Source organism: Crassostrea angulata, chromosome 10 (genome assembly GCF_025612915.1).
Source record: "Crassostrea angulata isolate pt1a10 chromosome 10, ASM2561291v2, whole genome shotgun sequence".
Lineage (NCBI taxonomy): Eukaryota > Metazoa > Mollusca > Bivalvia > Ostreida > Ostreidae > Magallana > Magallana angulata.
In genome coordinates, this window is record NC_069120.1 from 24076304 (window position 1) to 24095005 (window position 18702).

Consider the following 18702-nt stretch of genomic DNA (forward strand, 5'->3'; position numbering starts at 1 on the left):
AAAATATGGAGTAGTATTTTATTTTAAGCAATATTGTTGAGTTTATATACATATTCTCAAAAAATTTAGCGGAGACAAAAAAGCAATTATCCAGTTTTCATAAGGGTACCAGTTTTGACGTTTTTCTGGCAAATAAATTGCTGAAAAAGCCAGGAAAATATCGAATATTATGGATAAATAAGATTTTTATGTTTACAATCTAGCCACTTTGAATAGTTGATCCAGAGAATATTTATATAAGCAATATTTAGATTTTTTTTTTGGTAGTTTGTATGATAAAGATAAGATTTGCTCCCAACATATTTGCTTATAATTTGACAGGTTAATCATATAACCTTGAGGTGCTATGGCCTCAGGGGACGATGGGGGGATGATGCGGGCAACTCCCCCAGGTCCAGCATACCCTCCCCAGCAACAACAGCAAGAAAACGTACAGAAGATACACAAGGTAAATCTTTATTTCATATATCTCACATATGCCTTCCTCTTAGGCAAAAACATTAAAAAGTTTAAGAAATTTTACACGTGCTTTATTATTTTTAAAAAATCTTGTTACAGGCTATGAATCAAATGGAAGAGAAGGGAATGCAAGATGACCCAAGGTATGCACAGTTAGCAGCCATGGCTGATATGGCCAGAAACCCAGGGATGCCAAGCCAGCACCATAGTATGGGCCACCAGAGAATGGGAGACTACCAGGGCAACATGATGCAAGGCCCACCCCATAGTATGAGTGGTGGATCTCAGAGCATGGGAGGAGGGTCACAAAACATGGGCGGCAGCCAACCAAATATGATGCAAGGAATGGGTGGTCCTCAACATAGAATGGGAGGAATGCAGCCAATGCCACACCAGGGACAGAATATGAATCAAGGAATGCCACCTCAAGGCCAAGGAATGGGTCAGGGAATGGGTCCACAGGGACAAAGTATGGGCCAAGGAATGCCACCACAGGGTCAAGGAATGGGTCAAGGGATGCCACCTCAAGGACAGAACATGGGACAAGGAATGCCACCGCAAGGACAGAACATGGGGCAAGTGATGCCTCCACAGGGCCAGGGCATGGGTCAGGGAATGCCCAGTAATAACCCTGCCATGAATAATCCAATGATGTCTGGATCAAGTGCTGGAGGTAATTACAATCCCATGGGAGGACAAGGAATGCATGGGAATTCCAGTATGGCTGGCCAAAGTAATATGTCAGGATCTCAGCCAATGAACACAGGAATGGGGTCAAACTCTCCACATCCTATGCCACAGGGAGGGGCCATGCCACACAAGATGGGAGGAAGCATGCCACCAATGGGGGGTCCTAACAGGCCAGATCAGCAAGGTGATTTTGATTTATTCCTGTTTTTATATTACACATTTTAAATGGATTTGAAGTGGCTACCAAATTAATTGTAGTGTTTCCAAAATATTGTTCTAATCAGCAGAAGCATAATTATTGGGGGGATTAAATTTTTTCATACTTAGCATGATGTTTAAGATGCCACAAAAGAATTTCTATAGAAGTTCTTACACCATTAGCTTACCCCAAAATTATCTTTCATTTCCTTGTTTTGAATATCAAATGAATTATTTCTTTCTTGATAAACTAGTACATTTACAGAGGAGTTTGTAACTTAATCTCATGGTCAATGAGTGTTAAGGAATTATGTATGATTTAATATTTGGGTTCTTGTAAGAAAAAATCCTTACCCTGACAAATTGATTCAGGAGATATGATTTCTATGATTACTGTTTATGATGTTGTTCATAAATGTTTTGAAAACATACCTTAAACAGGACAACCAAACATGCCAAATCAAATGGGTGGACCTGGAGGATCCCAAGGTTCAGGAAGACAAACTGCCTTCAATCAACAGCAACTGTCTCAGCTAAGAGCTCAGATAATGGCATACAAACTACTGTCCAGAAACCAACCTATCCCAGATAACATAAGAATGGCAATAGAGGGGAAACGAGGGCCTCAAATGCAGAGACCCCCAGGTATGTTTCAGATTCTCAGATGGTATTTCACAAATGTGTAAAAGTGGAAATTGAATTGGAGCTTCTAACGTCTCTATGTTTGATTGTATCCATACTATTTGATGCAGATCCAAGTGGTAGACAACCACCAGGGCAGGTCCCAAACTCTCAAGCTCCTCACAACCAGGCCTTTAACTCGGGCTTCTCTGGGGGACAAATGACACAAGCCCCACCCAACACCAGCGCAGGGCAGCTCCCCCAGAGACCACCTGGTCAGCAGCAAGGTGGTTCTCAAGCAGGCCCACATGGGGCCGCTCATCCGCCATCCTCTCAGTCCGTCATGCAACAGAAACAGAGCAAGATTGCTCCTGTTGCCAAGCCACAGGGACTTAATCCTATTGACCTACTGAATGAAAGGGAAAACAGGTAGATACATATGGCCTTTGAATGAATTGTACTGACCTTTGACTGCTTGTGTCACCTAATGAATTCTGTCAGAGCAGACTTCAAGCATGAGTTGTTTGTTTTGTATTTCAGAATTGCAGCAAGAATTTCTAGTAGAATTAAGGAACTGCAAGACCTGCCTGCTACAATGCCAGAAGATATGAGAACTAAAGCTATGATTGAACTGAGGGCATTGAGGCTTCTAAACTTCCAGAGACAGGTGAATTTCTACCCATGGGTTGTCATTTTGCTTACAAATTGAAAATCAGGTGGTGTGTTTGTCCATGTAATTCTGCAACAAGAAATGATGATGGTAATTTCATTTGATTACAGCTAAGGAGTGAGGTTGTTTCATGCATGAGAAAGGATACTACACTAGAAACTGCACTGAATACTAAAGCCTACAAGAGAAACAAGAGACATTCCCTACGTGAAGCCAGAGTCACTGAGAAATTAGAGAAACAGCAGAAAATTGAACAGGAAAGAAAGAGGAGGGCCAAACACCAGGTATGATAATATCCTACAGTGCAGACGAGTTTTGTGTATAAACATGTATGTTTACATATTATAATTGTAATAGTTTTATCTAGCATATTCTTTATTTTAAGCAAGTACTAAATTCTACATTTCCATTATTTTTATCAAATTGCTAGAATCATAATTCCTCACAATTAGTTTGGAATTACAGTACATGTAAATTGGTACAGCTTTCATTGATATTTTGTTTTATTTGATATTCATATGAATTACAACTGTATTTGAATGAAACAATTTAAACTGCTTATATATTATTGACTGTCTTATGACGTAGGAATATCTGAATGCTGTTCTGCAACATGCAAAGGAATTCAAAGAATTCCATCGCAATGTTACCAATAAGGTTGGAAAACTCAATAAAGCCATGATGGTTCATCATGCCAACACAGAAAGGGAACAGAAAAAAGAACAAGAAAGATTAGAGAAAGAGCGTATGAGGAGACTTATGGTAAGTACATTTGCTTTGTGTATTGAATAAGTTCAAGAGTACATATATTTACTATGATCATGTCCTCATTGCTGCCTGAAACTTTTGTTTCCAGGAGGAAGATGAAGAAGGGTACAGGAAGCTGATTGACCAGAAGAAGGACAAGCGTCTTGCTTATCTGCTGGCCCAGACAGACGAGTATATATCTAACCTGATGACACTGGTGGCTCAGCACAAAGAGGACCTGAAGAAAAAGAAACAGAAGCGTCGCAAGAAGAAGAGGGAAGATAAGGCAGAGGTTTGTGAGCGTTCCAAATGTCAAAGATTAATTGTTGTTAGATTTTTGTGTGAACAAGTTCATCTAGTACAGACTAGCAGTGAACACGTAACCCAGTTATTGACTTAAAATTCAATGATGTCATTATTACATGTAAATTGTTGTACTAAAGGCAAAAAGCCTGTCTTGAAATCTGAATAAAATGAAAAATCATGGTTTGAATAATAAAAAAGATTAAAAATGATAGGGGTTGTAGAAGTTTTAATACTTCTTATAAGTGTTAAATGAGAGTTACATGTACATGTAGGTGAAATTCAGCATTATATTCTTACAGGATGGGGATTCTAACATGAGTGAGATGAGAGTGTCTGTTATTGAGACATCCACTGGCAAAGTACTCTCAGGAGATGATGCCCCATTGACAAGCCAACTGGAAACCTGGTTGGAACTGAATCCTGGGTAAGTCAATAATAAGCATTATGTTCCAGCCATCTCCAGCTATATTCTGAATTGTGATGGCATAGTTTTAACTACTGATTTAAACTTTGGTGTATAGCTTACTTTGCAATCCTTACAGTTATGAGGTAGCTCCTCGTGACGATGGAGAAGAATCGGGATCTGGAGACGAGGAAGAGGAAGAGGTGAGACACTATAGCACTCGCATAGATTCTTATATCTTACAATGTCGTATTCATCAATATCATTAAACATTTAATTTCTTATTGTTTAGCCTGAACAGGAAGAATCTTCTTTACTTGCAAAGCCAGAGAAGATGCTGCCCAAGGTAATCCTGATGTACAAATTTGTACGCAAGAGATTTAGGAAGGGGGAGAGGGCTGTAATGTGCTTTGGTTTTTCTGCATTTCCTTTCCATACAGACTTCATTCACGGTGAACTGAAAGACAAAGATCAAAGAACCTCTATCAAAAATTAATTATAACCAAATTTGATACCAATAAGGGTGTTATGCTCAAGAAATTGGGTTCCTGAACACATGTTTATAAAATTCTGTACTTTCTTTCTGTATGTTGTTACCTCTGGTATGCATATTTAGATCCAATATTGAAATTCAGCTTCCATTTTCCTTCCATTTTAGCTCACAAGTCCTGATGACATTGATGAAGGCATGGCCAAGGAAGTCATTACGTAAGAATCTGATTTTGACAGTTTATAATTATGTCTCCACTTTTCAGAAGAGGAGACATGTTGTTCTCTTTATTTTTTTAAAATCGCATACACAGATATCTGCATTAAAATAGTAAATATTAAACATAGACATTGTGATGATCTGTCATTATGATAACAGTAACTTTGCATTGTATGTCTTGTATCATCAGACAAGCTTCCCAAGAAGTAGACGATGAGTACCATCGCAGTGCCACCAAGGCTGAGGAGAAGAGCTACTACTCTGTGGCTCACACTGTGCATGAACACGTCACAGAACAGGCCTCTATCATGGTCAATGGCAAACTGAAGGAGTACCAGGTATGTTTGTAAATGTACAGTGTATTCAATGTTTTCCTTAATCCAGGTTTCTTCCTTCAGAGAGCCAAAATAACCCATAATAAAAAACCAAGTTGGCCACTATTACATGTATATACTGGATGTACATGTATCAAACTTTTTTGTTTTAAGTGCAAACATTTTTTATTTTTGTAGATAAAAGGATTGGAATGGTTGGTGTCCTTGTATAACAACCATTTGAATGGAATCCTGGCCGATGAAATGGGCCTCGGGAAGACCATTCAGACCATTGGACTGATTACTTATCTGATGGAACGGAAAAAAGTCAATGGTCCCTTCTTGATTATTGTGCCCCTGTCGTAAGTAAAAAAAAATCCAAATTATTTAATTTTTGATCTTTTGACAAAATTAGTTTGCATTTACTTTCATATGATTGTCATTTTTGTTGTAGGACATTATCAAATTGGGTGCTGGAGTTTGAAAAATGGGCCCCATCTGTAGTTAAGATTGCTTACAAAGGATCGCCTACAACTAGACGCTTGCTGGTGCCACAGTTAAAGGCTGCCAAGTTTAATGTACTACTTACAACATACGAGTACATCATTAAGGACAAAGCTGCTTTGTCTAAGGTAACACAGAACATATCCACATGTGCTTGTATATTACAATGTATTGCAATTACTGATAGATGCTAAATATTTGCTTGATGTGGACTGTTTGGCGTTGGTGTATAGAACAAAGAATTATCAGGTTGTGAAATCTGAATTGATATCTTAAACATTGCAGTTGAGGTGGAGATACATGATCATTGATGAGGGACATCGTATGAAGAATCACCACTGTAAACTGACACAGGTGTTGAACACCCATTACTGCGCACCCCACCGCCTCCTTCTGACTGGAACACCTTTACAGGTAACTGAGACATGAAGTTCATGCACATTTATTACAAATTCAGCATCTGATGTGATGGCTGAATTGTGACCCTTTGATTGATATGCATGTACATGTATAAAAAATATATATCGGGATTTTTACAGAACAAATTGCCAGAGTTGTGGGCCCTGTTGAACTTTTTGCTACCAAGTATCTTCAAGTCCTGCTCTACATTTGAGCAGTGGTTCAATGCTCCATTTGCCATGACTGGAGAAAAGGTATTTGATATTGCTTAATTAGAAAGAGTTGGTTAATTCCTTTGCTAAACATATGCAAGTATAGTCATTGGGATTTTTCCCCCCAGAGTTATACCCAATACATGTACTTGTAAAAAAAAATTAAAGCTCAGACAGTCATGCTTTAAAGTTTATAACTCTGGTTAACTTTTGTAACAGGTTGAGCTGAATCAGGAAGAAACCTTGCTGATTATCCGACGTTTGCACAAGGTCTTGAGACCTTTCTTACTCCGTCGTCTTAAGAAAGAGGTGGAGTCACAGCTTCCTGATAAGGTACAAATTAATGACTGTAACTTAGTCATGTACATGTATTACAGTTGTCATTGTTTTCCACAGATTTGTTTTCATATTCATGTATATTTTTACTGTATAATTTATAGGTGGAGTATGTGATCAAGTGTGAAATGTCTGCCCTCCAGAGATGTGTGTATAGACATATGCAGGCCAAAGGAATTCTGCTTACTGATGGGTCAGAAAAAGATAAGAAGGTATGGTGTTTTGTTACAAACTGTATGACAAGAAAGTGTTGGGCTCTTTGTGAATGAATTACTTGTACATATAGTTCTGTAACAGTGTATTGTAAAACTGAACTTTCTTTTTTTTAGGGCCGTGGTGGATCTAAGGCCATGATGAACACGATCATGCAGCTGAGGAAGATTTGTAATCATCCTTTCATTTTCCAACATCTGGAGGAAGCCATTGCAGAACATCAAGGAGGCACTGGTGCCTCTATCAGTGGGCAAGTACCCAGTTTAACGAGTTTGTACACCAATACGATGAATTAGATTCATCTTTGAATCAAGAATGAATTTGATACATAACGACCTTGATAAGTGGAATTAAATTTAACATGAAATACAATTTGTCATCTACAAAGACATGATTTACATGTATGTATGTTTACAGACCTGACTTGTATAGAAGCTCTGGCAAGTTTGAGTTCTTGGACCGTGTACTGCCCAAGCTGAAGACTCTAAACCACCGTGTCTTGCTTTTCTGTCAGATGACATCACTGATGAGTATACTGGAGGACTATTTCTTGTACAGAGGTATGTGAATAGAACATTCATAATGTTGAGTGAAACCTTTCTCTTCCTTTCAAATATCTTATGGATGCAATAATGGATACAATGTTAATTGCTTTTGTAGGATATAGATACCTGCGTCTGGATGGAACAACAAAATCTGAAGATCGTGGACAACTGCTAGAGTTGTTCAACCAGAAGGATTCCCCTTACTTCTTATTCTTATTGAGTACCAGGGCTGGGGGCTTAGGTCTGAATCTGCAGGCTGCAGACACCGTCATCATTTATGATTCAGATTGGAATCCTCATCAGGTAGAACAAAAGAATTGTAGAACTGAACAGAAAAATCTACATAATTCTTTTAATGTTTTGGTTGTTTATAAATGGTAAAATAAAAATTGATGTTCCAAAAGTTATAAAAGTGATTGTTGTTTTTAGGATCTCCAAGCTCAAGACAGAGCTCACAGAATTGGACAGAAGAACGAGGTCAGAGTGCTGCGTCTGATGACTGTGAACTCAGTGGAGGAGAAGATCCTGGCAGCCGCTCGCTTCAAACTGAACGTCGATGAAAAGGTCATTCAGGCCGGTATGTTTGACCAGAAGTCCCGGGGCTATGAGCGGCAGCAGCTTCTACAGTCCATTCTGGAACAGGAAAATGAGGAAGTGGAGGTCAGTTTGTGGACAATTCTTTGATTTATAAAAATGGAACAATATGAGAAGTAGTTCCTTGGCCCTGTAACTACATGTAATATTTAAATGATCGTGAGGCCAAAATTAAAAATATTTATGTTTCCCCTAACGCGACCGACCCAATTATATCCCACCGACTGAATTGGTTTTTTTCACCACATTGAAAATTATAAAGAAACCTAATTTTACTTAAAATCGTTTTTAGAAGACCCACATTTCTTTCGTTTTCCAATCATTTTGAAAGCCGCGATCATTAACATTGGCAAAATACTCGCTTTATGATCAGTATCTTCCCCTGAAATTCCTCCGAAAGAGAATGTGTTCTTAGTGCACGATCGTGTAAATTAACCCCAGAGACATTAAAATGATAATCATTAATTTAATTCAACAGACGTTTCCACAGCCTCAGTTAACCACTTTTGTGATTAATCGATTGTCTTATCTTTTATGGGTAAAAAATAAGAGTGATTCAATATGTACTGTAGCCTGCACTGCTTTGAAAATTACAACCGATGTTTATAACTTTTAGTGTTGATATCAGAATTAGTCGGTAACCTGTAATTAATTAATAACTCGACCAAATTAATGCTAAAATAATCATAAAACAATCTGCCTACAGTTATCTTAAAAAATAAAATGATCCTCTACACAATGGTTGTAATTGGGTCAAAAGGTTGGACTAATGCCTCCAAAATACACAGAAGTACAGAGACTGATTTCATTTGTCATTTAGCTAACACAATTACATGTACAAAACATTTCGTCTAAAAATGTATGAATACATCAAATCATTAAATTTAATAGATTGGATAAGTTTTTAAAACTTTAAGAAGTTGTTTTACTTTTTATTTACTTGCTTAAAGTTTAATCCAATTTTAATTAAGGTTGAATCTGTGTATATCATCATTCTTGTAAGTTATGCTATATCAAATATTGACAGTCTCCCTGATGTCAAATTCTCCCCCTCTCCCAAAAATTAGGTTGGTACCTGTGAAATTAAAAACTCTTTATGTTTAAAAATTTAAACAGTTCTCTTAACTTTTCAAATTTCAAATCAACAGATACAAATGAGTTGGGTTTTGGTTATGACTATAATTAAAATGAAATTACACGTAGGTAAATTTACAAAAATCTTAAGTATCTAAAAATTATTTCTTCCCTAGCAGTATGTTACAAATTTGGGTTAAAATTTCCTTGTCAAAGAAGAACATTATCTGCAAGTGTAGTGATTTTGTGTAACCTTACTCTTGTAGAATCATCAAATATGACTTCACAAATTTTTACATTTAATAAATTACCTTAAGTTTAGCAAATATTATTGTTTTAATATACTTTTAGACATTCTATATACCAAATTTTGAAAATTAATCGATACTATGAAGTAGGTACATTATGATCATTTTAAATTTTAAAAAATATATTTAAATATAGGTTTACATGTACATCAACATACAAATGATAATGAATGTATTCATGCGCATCTAGTCATTGAATCAAACATGTTAAAATCTAAGATGAACAATATCAAATTGTGAATCCGATATTAATTTTGTTGAACATTCCATCAGCACAAGTATAATCAAAGTACTGTAATACTAACGGGAGTTGATTTTATCTTTTATAATTAACTATAAAATCAGTGATATGTTATTTTGTATGGCAAGTAGTTTTTAATCTGTGTTTGAATTATGCACATTTTTATAATATAAATTCTCGGACTTCCGACAAAAAAATTGAGAAAACCCCATACAAATCATGTTGTGTAATATTTAAGGTATACGTTTACTCAGAATTAAAAAAATTCCACTGACTATAATGAAAAACCATCTTTTGTGTGTTCAAGACCTATCACGGTAGTGCTATTAAAGTGGGTCAATGACCTACTTTTTGAGATAATGGTCACAAAATATTTTTTTAAATTTTAAGAAAAGTCACTAAAAATTTAACATTGTTATTGAAATTTTCTGAATTGTGAAAATAATACAAATTGCTAAACTGCTTCTAAAATGTAATACAGTTTATGAATGGCAGTGACGCTTAACAGACACAAAGCAATAAGTTTTCTTTCACAATTTTTATGAATATTCCAGTCCGAATTTCCTCTATCAGTTTTCAAATTCCTTCCTTTTTTTGATTCAATTTTACAAAAAACCGAATGATGATAATACTTAAACATTTATAGCATTAAACTAGGTATATTGACCTCACTGCAGGCATTAAAGTTATATGAGGTCAATGATCAAAATTTTGAGATATGGTGTCTTTTATCGTTTTTAAACATTTTTCAATATTGTTGTAGTGTGTGCCATTCGAAAATCTAAACGAAAAGGTGAGATAAAACCAACAGAAAATATGCAAAATTATGTTAACAAACAAATATAATCTGAACTTTGAATATTACTGTGCTACCAAAAATATTTCAGTGAAAAACAAAATCTGAAAATTTTAGTCCGAATTTCCTCTGTTTTGCTAAAAGCCCAACTTTGTTTGAGCCTAATTCTATTATATAGTAAAAATATCGAATGGTTTGTCAATAATAATTCATTACATACATACTTTTAGTGTTTAAAACAAATTTTACTCATGACATTGAACATTATAAAAACCTGAATTTGAGAACTCAAACCCTGAGTAAACAACGTCCTCAAAGATAGAATTAATTCCATCAAATTATGTATCAGTAATCGAAATATTTCTAAAAATTGTATGGATCCAAGCATTATCAAACTCTTGTCTCGTTAAACCAAATGATCGGCTGTGTCCGTTAAACTTCGACAAGCAAGAGAGACTATCTTCTTGTCAGAGATTTACGGAGACAGTCGAGCGTCTGGATGAATACTATGGCGTAGGAATACATTCGACTACAAAAAAAAATCCAAATTGTTCGTACTATTTAAAATCTGATTATTTTCAACGTATTCGTAATACATTTCTTCGAAATACAATGGTTCAGCATACATTACTGAGAATTTATCGCTTATTTTTTCAAGACCTTACTCTTGTCCGTGGTAATGATTTGTGCTTAGGTTTAAACACTGTTTCACTTTCGGTTTGCCAGAGTAACTGCATAGGAGAGTTGATTAAAATCAACTCCCAAAAATAGTTTTACAGCTTGTAATGTTTTTTTAGTTTTGTAATTATTTAAAGAATTGATTTATTTTTTTTTCATTAGCTCACCGAGACGAAGTCGGGGGAGCTTATGCTATACCCTCGGCGTCCGGACCTGGTTAAAGTTTTTGTTGCAGGTCCTGTATCTAAGTTATTACTTGTCCTATCTTCACCAAACTTGCATGGATGGTGCATCTTGACCTACCCATGAACTTGAAAGACTTTAATGCTGAATCAGGGCCATGAGTTTCAGATGCTGGAGGAGGTTAAGGTTTTTGGAGCAGGTTAAAGTTTTTGGTGCAGGTGCCCTTTGATAGCAATTTCTAGGTTACTACTGGTCCTAACTTCACCAAACTTGCATGGATGGTGCATCTTATGATACTGATGCACCAGACATGCTTTAATGCTGAATCTGAGCCATAGGTTTCAGATGCTGGATGAGGTTAAGGTTTTTAGAGCTGGTTAAAGTTTTTGGAGCAGGTGCCCTTTGATGATTATATCTTAGTTATTACTGGTCCTAGCTTCACCAAACTTGCATAGATGGTGTGTCTTATAATACTGATGCACCTGACAGACATGAATGCAGAATCTGAGCCAAAGGTTTCGGATGCTGAAGGAGGTTAAGGTTTTTAGAGCTGGTTAAAGTTTTTTGGAGCAGGTGCCCTTTGATGATTATATCTTAGTTATTACTGGTCCTTACTTCATAAAACTTGCATTGATGATACGTCTTATGATACTGATGCACCTGACAGGCTTGAATGCTGAATCTGAGCCAAAGGTTTCGGATGCTGGATAAGGTTAAGTTTTTTGGAACAGGTCACATGTTTAATAAATTTTAGTACTATTTCAAACTTGCATAGTTAATTGAACTAAAATATAAATAAATCGCAGAGGTAGCTTCAGATGCAGAGCCTGATCTTCATTACAAGGATGCTAAAAAATTTATCTTAGTTATTACTGGTCCTAACTTTACTAAACTTGCATAGATGGTGTGTCTTATGATACTGATGCACCTGACAGGCATGAATGCTGAATTTGACCCATAGGTTTCAGATGCTGGAGGGAGGTTAAGGTTTTAAGAGCAGATGTTTTTGAGCAGGTGCTCTCTTATGATTATATCTTAGTTATTACTGGTTCTAACTTCACCAAACTTGCATGGATGATGCATCTTATGATACTGATGCCCCTGGCAGGCTTGAATGCTGAATCTGAGGCTTAGGTTTCAGATGCTGGATGAGATTTGTTTTTTTGGAACAGGTCACATATTTTGTAGATAATAGCTTGCATAGTTGATTTAACTATAATATTAATGAACCGCAGAGGTAGCTTCAGATGCAGATCTCCATTATCAAGGATGCTAAAAAAATTCTCCTATCTCAAACCTGCTTGATAGATGTGTTCGTTGTTAAATGATATAATATGATTCCTATGATAGAGTATTGTATGATATGATACACTATTGCTTTATATGATACAATATTATATCATATATTATATTGTAAAAAGTTATATGATACGATATGATATTGTATCAATTTCTTTGTACATTATGATATGAATTGTATCATGATATTGTTATGTATAGTATTGTTTATTATGATACAATATTGTATTATATGATATTGTATAATAAACTATTTTATCACATGCTATTTCATATGATATTGCAACATATAAAATTGTATCATTTGATATGATATTGTATAATATATATCGTATCATGTGATACAATATTGTATAATATGATATTGGTTTATATAATGTATTATTATATCATATGAAAATGTATTATTTGATATTGTATAATGTGATATTGTATCATATTATACAATAAAAGTATAATGATATTGTATGATATGATATATTACTGTATCACATGATATTGTTTCAATTAATATGATACAATGTTGTATCTAATTTTATTGTATCATATGATACAATATCCTATTTTGTATCAAATATGATACAATATGATACAATATAATATCATATGTTATTATATTGTGATGTATTATGTGATATGATATTGTATCATATATTATTATATTGTATCATATAATATCAATTTCATAATATATTATGATATTGTATTATGTGATCAAATACAATAATGTATAAGAAGATAAAATGTCATATCATATGTGTCAATATCATATATCATCATTTATTACAGTATTTTATTGTACTACATGATATGTATTGTAGGTATCATAGGATGCAATATTGATTTTATATTATTGCATTGATAAACATTGTATCATATAATACCCTATGAAATGAACATATGATTATTATACAATGATATTATTGTGTCAAAACAGTATCCATGTATATCCAAGATCATTATTAACTATGATTTTCAAATAATATGATAAAGGTGGTCTCATAAAGGTGATTCCTCATAAAGGTGATGCCTCGTCTCGTTGAGCTTTGTAATCTGTGATTACCTATGTTTTTTAATTTACAATGCATTTTATATTGTGCCCTGACAGAAAAAAAATTATTTACCTATCTACCTACCTAACTTCAAAATTTAGGGTCGGGTTAGGGGAAACATAGATATTTTTAATGATGGCCTGAGAGAAATTAACTTACTGTACATTGCAAATGTGTATTGTAGGAAGAGGATGAAGTTCCTGATGATGAGACTATCAATCAGATGTTGGCAAGATCTGAGGACGAGTTTGACCTTTACCAGGTAATGTCATGAATGTATTATCCTTCCAGGGTTAGATCAACCTGGTACATGTACTAGATCAGTGACATGGAATTTGTCTAAGATTGTGTCTTTGCTATTTTAATGTTTGCTCATATTTATTATGCAGAAAATGGATATTGAGAGAAGAAGAGAAGAGGCCAGAAATCCAAACCGAAAGCCGCGCTTGATTGAGGAAGCCGAGTTGCCAACATGGATTCTGAAAGATGAAAAGGAGGTCAGAACTCAAAACCTTCTCAGATTACTTATCAGTATTGAACTGAGGGTATCATTGTTCCGGATTTATTTTCGATTTTATTTGTTCTAGGTCGAAAGGTTGACTTACGAAGAGGAGGAGGATAAATTATTTGGAAGAGGATCGCGACAGAGAAAGGAGGTTGATTATTCTGACTCTCTTACAGAGAAACAATGGATCAAGGTAGGAAACAAATTATGCAAGCATATATTATGGAAAAAGTGAAAAACTTATCGAAATCCATTCTGTATGTTGCTGATTTCATGAATGATTTTATAGGCTATTGAGGAAGGCAATTTAGATGAAGTTGAAACCGTAAAGCAGAAATCAAAGAAACCCAAAAAGAGAAAGCCAGAGAAAGATGAGGAATCAAAGCCCAAAAAGAAGCGAGGTCGTCCCCCAGTGGAGAAACTCCCACCCAACCCCCGCAAGCTGACCTCTATAATGAAGAAGATACTGGATGTTGTACTCAACTACAAAGACAGGTAGGTCCTGTTTGTAACAGTGGTACTTTAATAACAGTTTCACTGTGTTATACTATGAATATAATTTTGGAATTTTTTGTGATGCTCATAACTTACAACTTTTGAACTGTATGATGACTATAAAAAGAAAAGTTCTTTTGTCTCATATTGCTGGGGATGACTTTTCCTTTAAAAACTCTACTTTAAGGAGTTGGAAAACAGGATCAGGGTGCTTTGTAAATTGAAAGTATGTAATGATATAATTCATTTTGATTTTAGAGATGACAGAGTCCTGAGTGAAGCATTCTTCCAGCTGCCATCAAAGAAAGATTTGCCAGAGTACTATGAGATCATTGCAAAGCCTGTGGATTTTAAGAAAATCAAGGTTAATATTTCTTATACATACAAGTATTAAACAGGATAGTCTTTGTCTCACCCCTTGTTTAAATCTGTATGAAGAAGAAAACTCTGTCTGTTGCACATATTTTATGTGTACCATTGTTAGTTATTTAGTGATATTAGTCAATATCATTGATAATACAATTCAAACCCTGTTATTTACAGCAAAGAATTCGAGATCACAGATATCGCAGTCTGGATGACCTGGAGACAGACGTTATGCTTCTGTGTGAGAATGCTCAGTCTTACAACATTGAGGGATCACTGGTAAGAACTCTTATACATGTACTATGTTTTTATCACATTTTAAGAAATGTCTCATGTAATGTTGTCCTAATTGACATATGGTAAATGTATTACCTATGGCGTGTACGATATTTGATGGATATGATTTTTTCAGAAGTTTTCTTGGATTTGAATAAGCATATTTCTGGATGAACCTATTCTTACACACATACTGTATGTACTTATGACATTTAGCAATGTACATGTATTAGATTAAGTGGAAGTTGCTTTTTGCCAAAAAACTCTAAAAAGTATACACAGCCAAATGTATTGTGTTTACAGTTTCATTTTCCAAAATATAACTAATCCATGATTGTGTGGTTTCATCATTATTTCTTGAAAACCAATTGCGTAGATTTTGTTGTTGAATCAACAGTAATAGAAATCAGAAGCATACATGACAAGAATTTTCATTAGAAAAACTATTCATTGTTCATAAATTTACATATCTTTGAAATTGTCATTTTTACTCTATTCACAAAAGGTGATGCACATTAATATTAATGTAACCATAATATTTGTTGTCAAACCAAGATTTAAAATGCATAGTGGTAAATCAATGATTAAAAATTATACCCAAATACAATTATTTATTGTTTCAAACATAAAGCATTTCCCTAATTGGGCATATGTATATTATTGGGTCTACTACCATTAAACCCTTGTATCTTAATTTATTTTTGTTTCTATCATGAGGATTTTGCTCCTTAACCTCAGTTATTACAAGGAATATTTTTAAGACTCTGCAATCACAGTAGGATGTTTCTTTTACAGATCTATGAGGACTCCATTGTTTTGAAATCAGTGTTTACTAGTGCCAGGGAGAGGCTGGAGAAGGAAGGCGTGACCTACTCAGATGATAACAGCAGCAGTAATGAGGAAGATGAGGGAGAGGATGAGGATGGCAAGGGAGAGGATGAGGAGGAGGAAGAGGAAGATGAGGATGGTAAGCAAAAGATATATGTACATGTATGAAACAGCCAAAAATATCATATATTTACATTATCCAGTGTCTTTGTCTGTGATAACACTACGTATCGATTTTGTACTATGTAACCCATAATACAAATGACGCCAAATTGAGGTGCCGGAGGGGTTTGCTTATTTATATTTAAAGATTTAATCGTACGATGGCCTAAAATTATATAAACATGAGTAATAAGGAATCATTCTTTGAATATTATGAGGTGATAATTTCAGTCGGGGCGTGAGCAAATCTATCATAAAGCCTTTCGGGCTTTATTGGATTTGATCACGCCCGACCAAAATTATCACCTCATAATACTCAAAGAATGATTCCTTATTCCTTATTTATAACCAGTATGTTGGAAATTTATCTATGCTGTTTCTGTTGAAGAAGTACATTTGTACCAATACTGTATGTTTAAGAACTTTCTTTTCACTTATTCATTATGTAACAAGTTGTTTTAAAATAACAAGTACAATTTTTTGCAATTCTGAACTTGTATTTGACAGGTGCATCTTCAAGCAAAAAACACAAAAAAGACAAGTCCAAGAAGGTATTATTTCTTTCACAGTTCTTTATTGTTGATTTGTTTCTTTGTTGATGTAGATGTGTTTTAATTACTTCAGTAAATGTAAGTCTACATAAAAAATGTTCTTCTTCTTGCAGAAAAAAGATAAGGCAGAGAGTTCTAAAAAGAGAAAATCTCGTGGCAAGGCTAAGCCTGTAATCAGTGATGAAGATGATGAAACAGATGAGGTATGAAATAAACGGTATAGATATGTGAACAGTGAATTGACCCAATATTGTTTGATATATATGTCCTTCAATAAGACATGTATTACCTTCAAAGACTGAAATATTGTACATTAGATTACAAAACTCATGTTTATAAAAGAAAAAAAGCATAAGAATTTAAATCATCATGTTATGAATCGAACCGCTAGTTGCAGGAAATTTTAGATAAATACCAATAAGGAAAAAAAATTGGGACACCATGAGAGAGAGAGGGACCATTACATGTATATACTTCTGTCATATTTATCATGTACTCTCATAATGGTTTGGTTGTTTGTTGTAGGACTATGAATGAGTGACAGAAGACAGTGAAAAGTACAATGGCCAGGCGCTGTGTGATTCAGGACTTATCTTGAGTTTTGACTATATTATACTACATAATTATATTGATCTATTTTGTATACATGTATGTAAAGCTGTGTTCAGTGTAATCAATTATCATTGTTTAGTGACCATTGTTTTGTTGATTCAGTGCAATGACATAAGTAAATAAAGTGTAGTAACAATGTCTGTTCTGTATTGAATTTTAATTACAAATACATGTACTGATATATTTATATGTAAACATTGGTAACCTAATGCTATTTCCTAGCTGCTGATAAGCAGGAAAATTCAGGTTGACAAGCCGTGGAGCTTCAGTTTCTCCAATAAAAAAAAAACTTGCAATTTATAGCTCACAAAAAAATTGCACTAGTTTGAGCTGATTAACCTTGTCATTTAACACATTCTGACAAAATAACTATTATTATAAAATTCTTTGTCAATTGACTACCAATATCGATGCTTTACTTGCCTGGCCCTACTCTGAAATGCACCAACAGAACTTGAAAAGTGAAATATGCAAACTTCATGTGCAGTTTTATGTGTAAAAAAAAAACACACATTAATTTTACAGGCCTGGTGATTGTGTTAAAATGATATTTTGAGGCAAGTAAAGTGATGACATCTGTAGGAAAATATCTTAGAATTGTTTGCCTACTGAGAAGAAGGCGGGGAGAGTTTATGCCACACACTTGGCATTGGCATCCGGACCTGGGTTAAATTTTTGGAGCAGGCCCTGTATCTAAGTTATTACTTGTCCTATCTTCACCAAACTTGCAAGGATGGTGCATCTAGACAGACTTGTGAACTTAACACACGATGCTAAATCTGGGCCATAAATTTCAGATGCTAGTCAAAGTTAAGATTTTTGGAACAAGTGCTTATTGGTGACCATATTCTACATGTAAGTTATCACTGGTCCTACTAAACTTGTGTGGATTGGACATCTTGTGATACATATACAACTGACAGGCTTTAATGCTGTATTTGAGCCAGAGGTTACAGTCGCTGGAGAAAGTTATGGTTTTTGGAGCAGGTAAAAGTTTTTGGAGCAGTTGCTTTGACGTATCTCTACCAAACTTAGATGTATGATGCATCTTGTGATGCAGATGCACATGACTGGCTTGGATGCTAAATCTGAGCCATTAGATTTAGATGCTGGAGTAGCAGGTTATGGTTTTTGGATCAGGTCACATGTTTATGCAAATTGTCTTTTCTTTTCTTATTTATACTTGCATGGTTGATTTATGTATGTAAATGATTCGCAAAACTAGCTGCTCATACCGAAAATGATAAATTTTAGAACATCTAAAATGATGTTAAGGTCTTTAAGCTGGTTACATAATTAAATTCTCTTTAAAACCCAATCAGACTTGCATGGTTTATATAACTACAGTGTATTGGT

General features: G+C 34.8%; 1 protein-coding gene across 3 annotated transcripts; it reads left to right on the forward strand.

Moving 5' to 3' along the window:
- Positions 1–331: 331 nt before the first annotated feature.
- Positions 332–17486, forward strand: LOC128166291 (probable global transcription activator SNF2L2). Of its 3 annotated transcripts, XM_052831373.1 has the most exons (34): positions 332–448; positions 559–1333; positions 1789–1992; positions 2100–2397; positions 2509–2635; positions 2749–2922; positions 3227–3400; positions 3495–3677; positions 3991–4115; positions 4234–4297; positions 4387–4440; positions 4753–4802; positions 4994–5141; positions 5316–5479; positions 5572–5749; positions 5907–6035; positions 6161–6274; positions 6452–6565; positions 6673–6780; positions 6898–7031; positions 7199–7341; positions 7442–7629; positions 7756–7986; positions 10307–10336; positions 13736–13813; positions 13941–14048; positions 14139–14249; positions 14346–14551; positions 14810–14915; positions 15095–15196; positions 15989–16160; positions 16691–16734; positions 16848–16937; positions 17260–17486. In XM_052831373.1, the coding sequence occupies exons 1-34, from the start codon at positions 347–349 to the stop codon at positions 17269–17271; spliced, it is 5040 nt and encodes a 1679-aa protein (XP_052687333.1). In that variant the 5' UTR covers positions 332–346; the 3' UTR covers positions 17272–17486. The 3 variants fall into 3 exon arrangements, with proteins under 3 accessions (XP_052687333.1, XP_052687334.1, XP_052687335.1); XM_052831374.1 differs by lacking the exon at positions 10307–10336 and having other exon boundaries at positions 340–448; XM_052831375.1 differs by lacking the exon at positions 4387–4440 and having other exon boundaries at positions 340–448.
- Positions 17487–18702: the final 1216 nt, after the last annotated feature.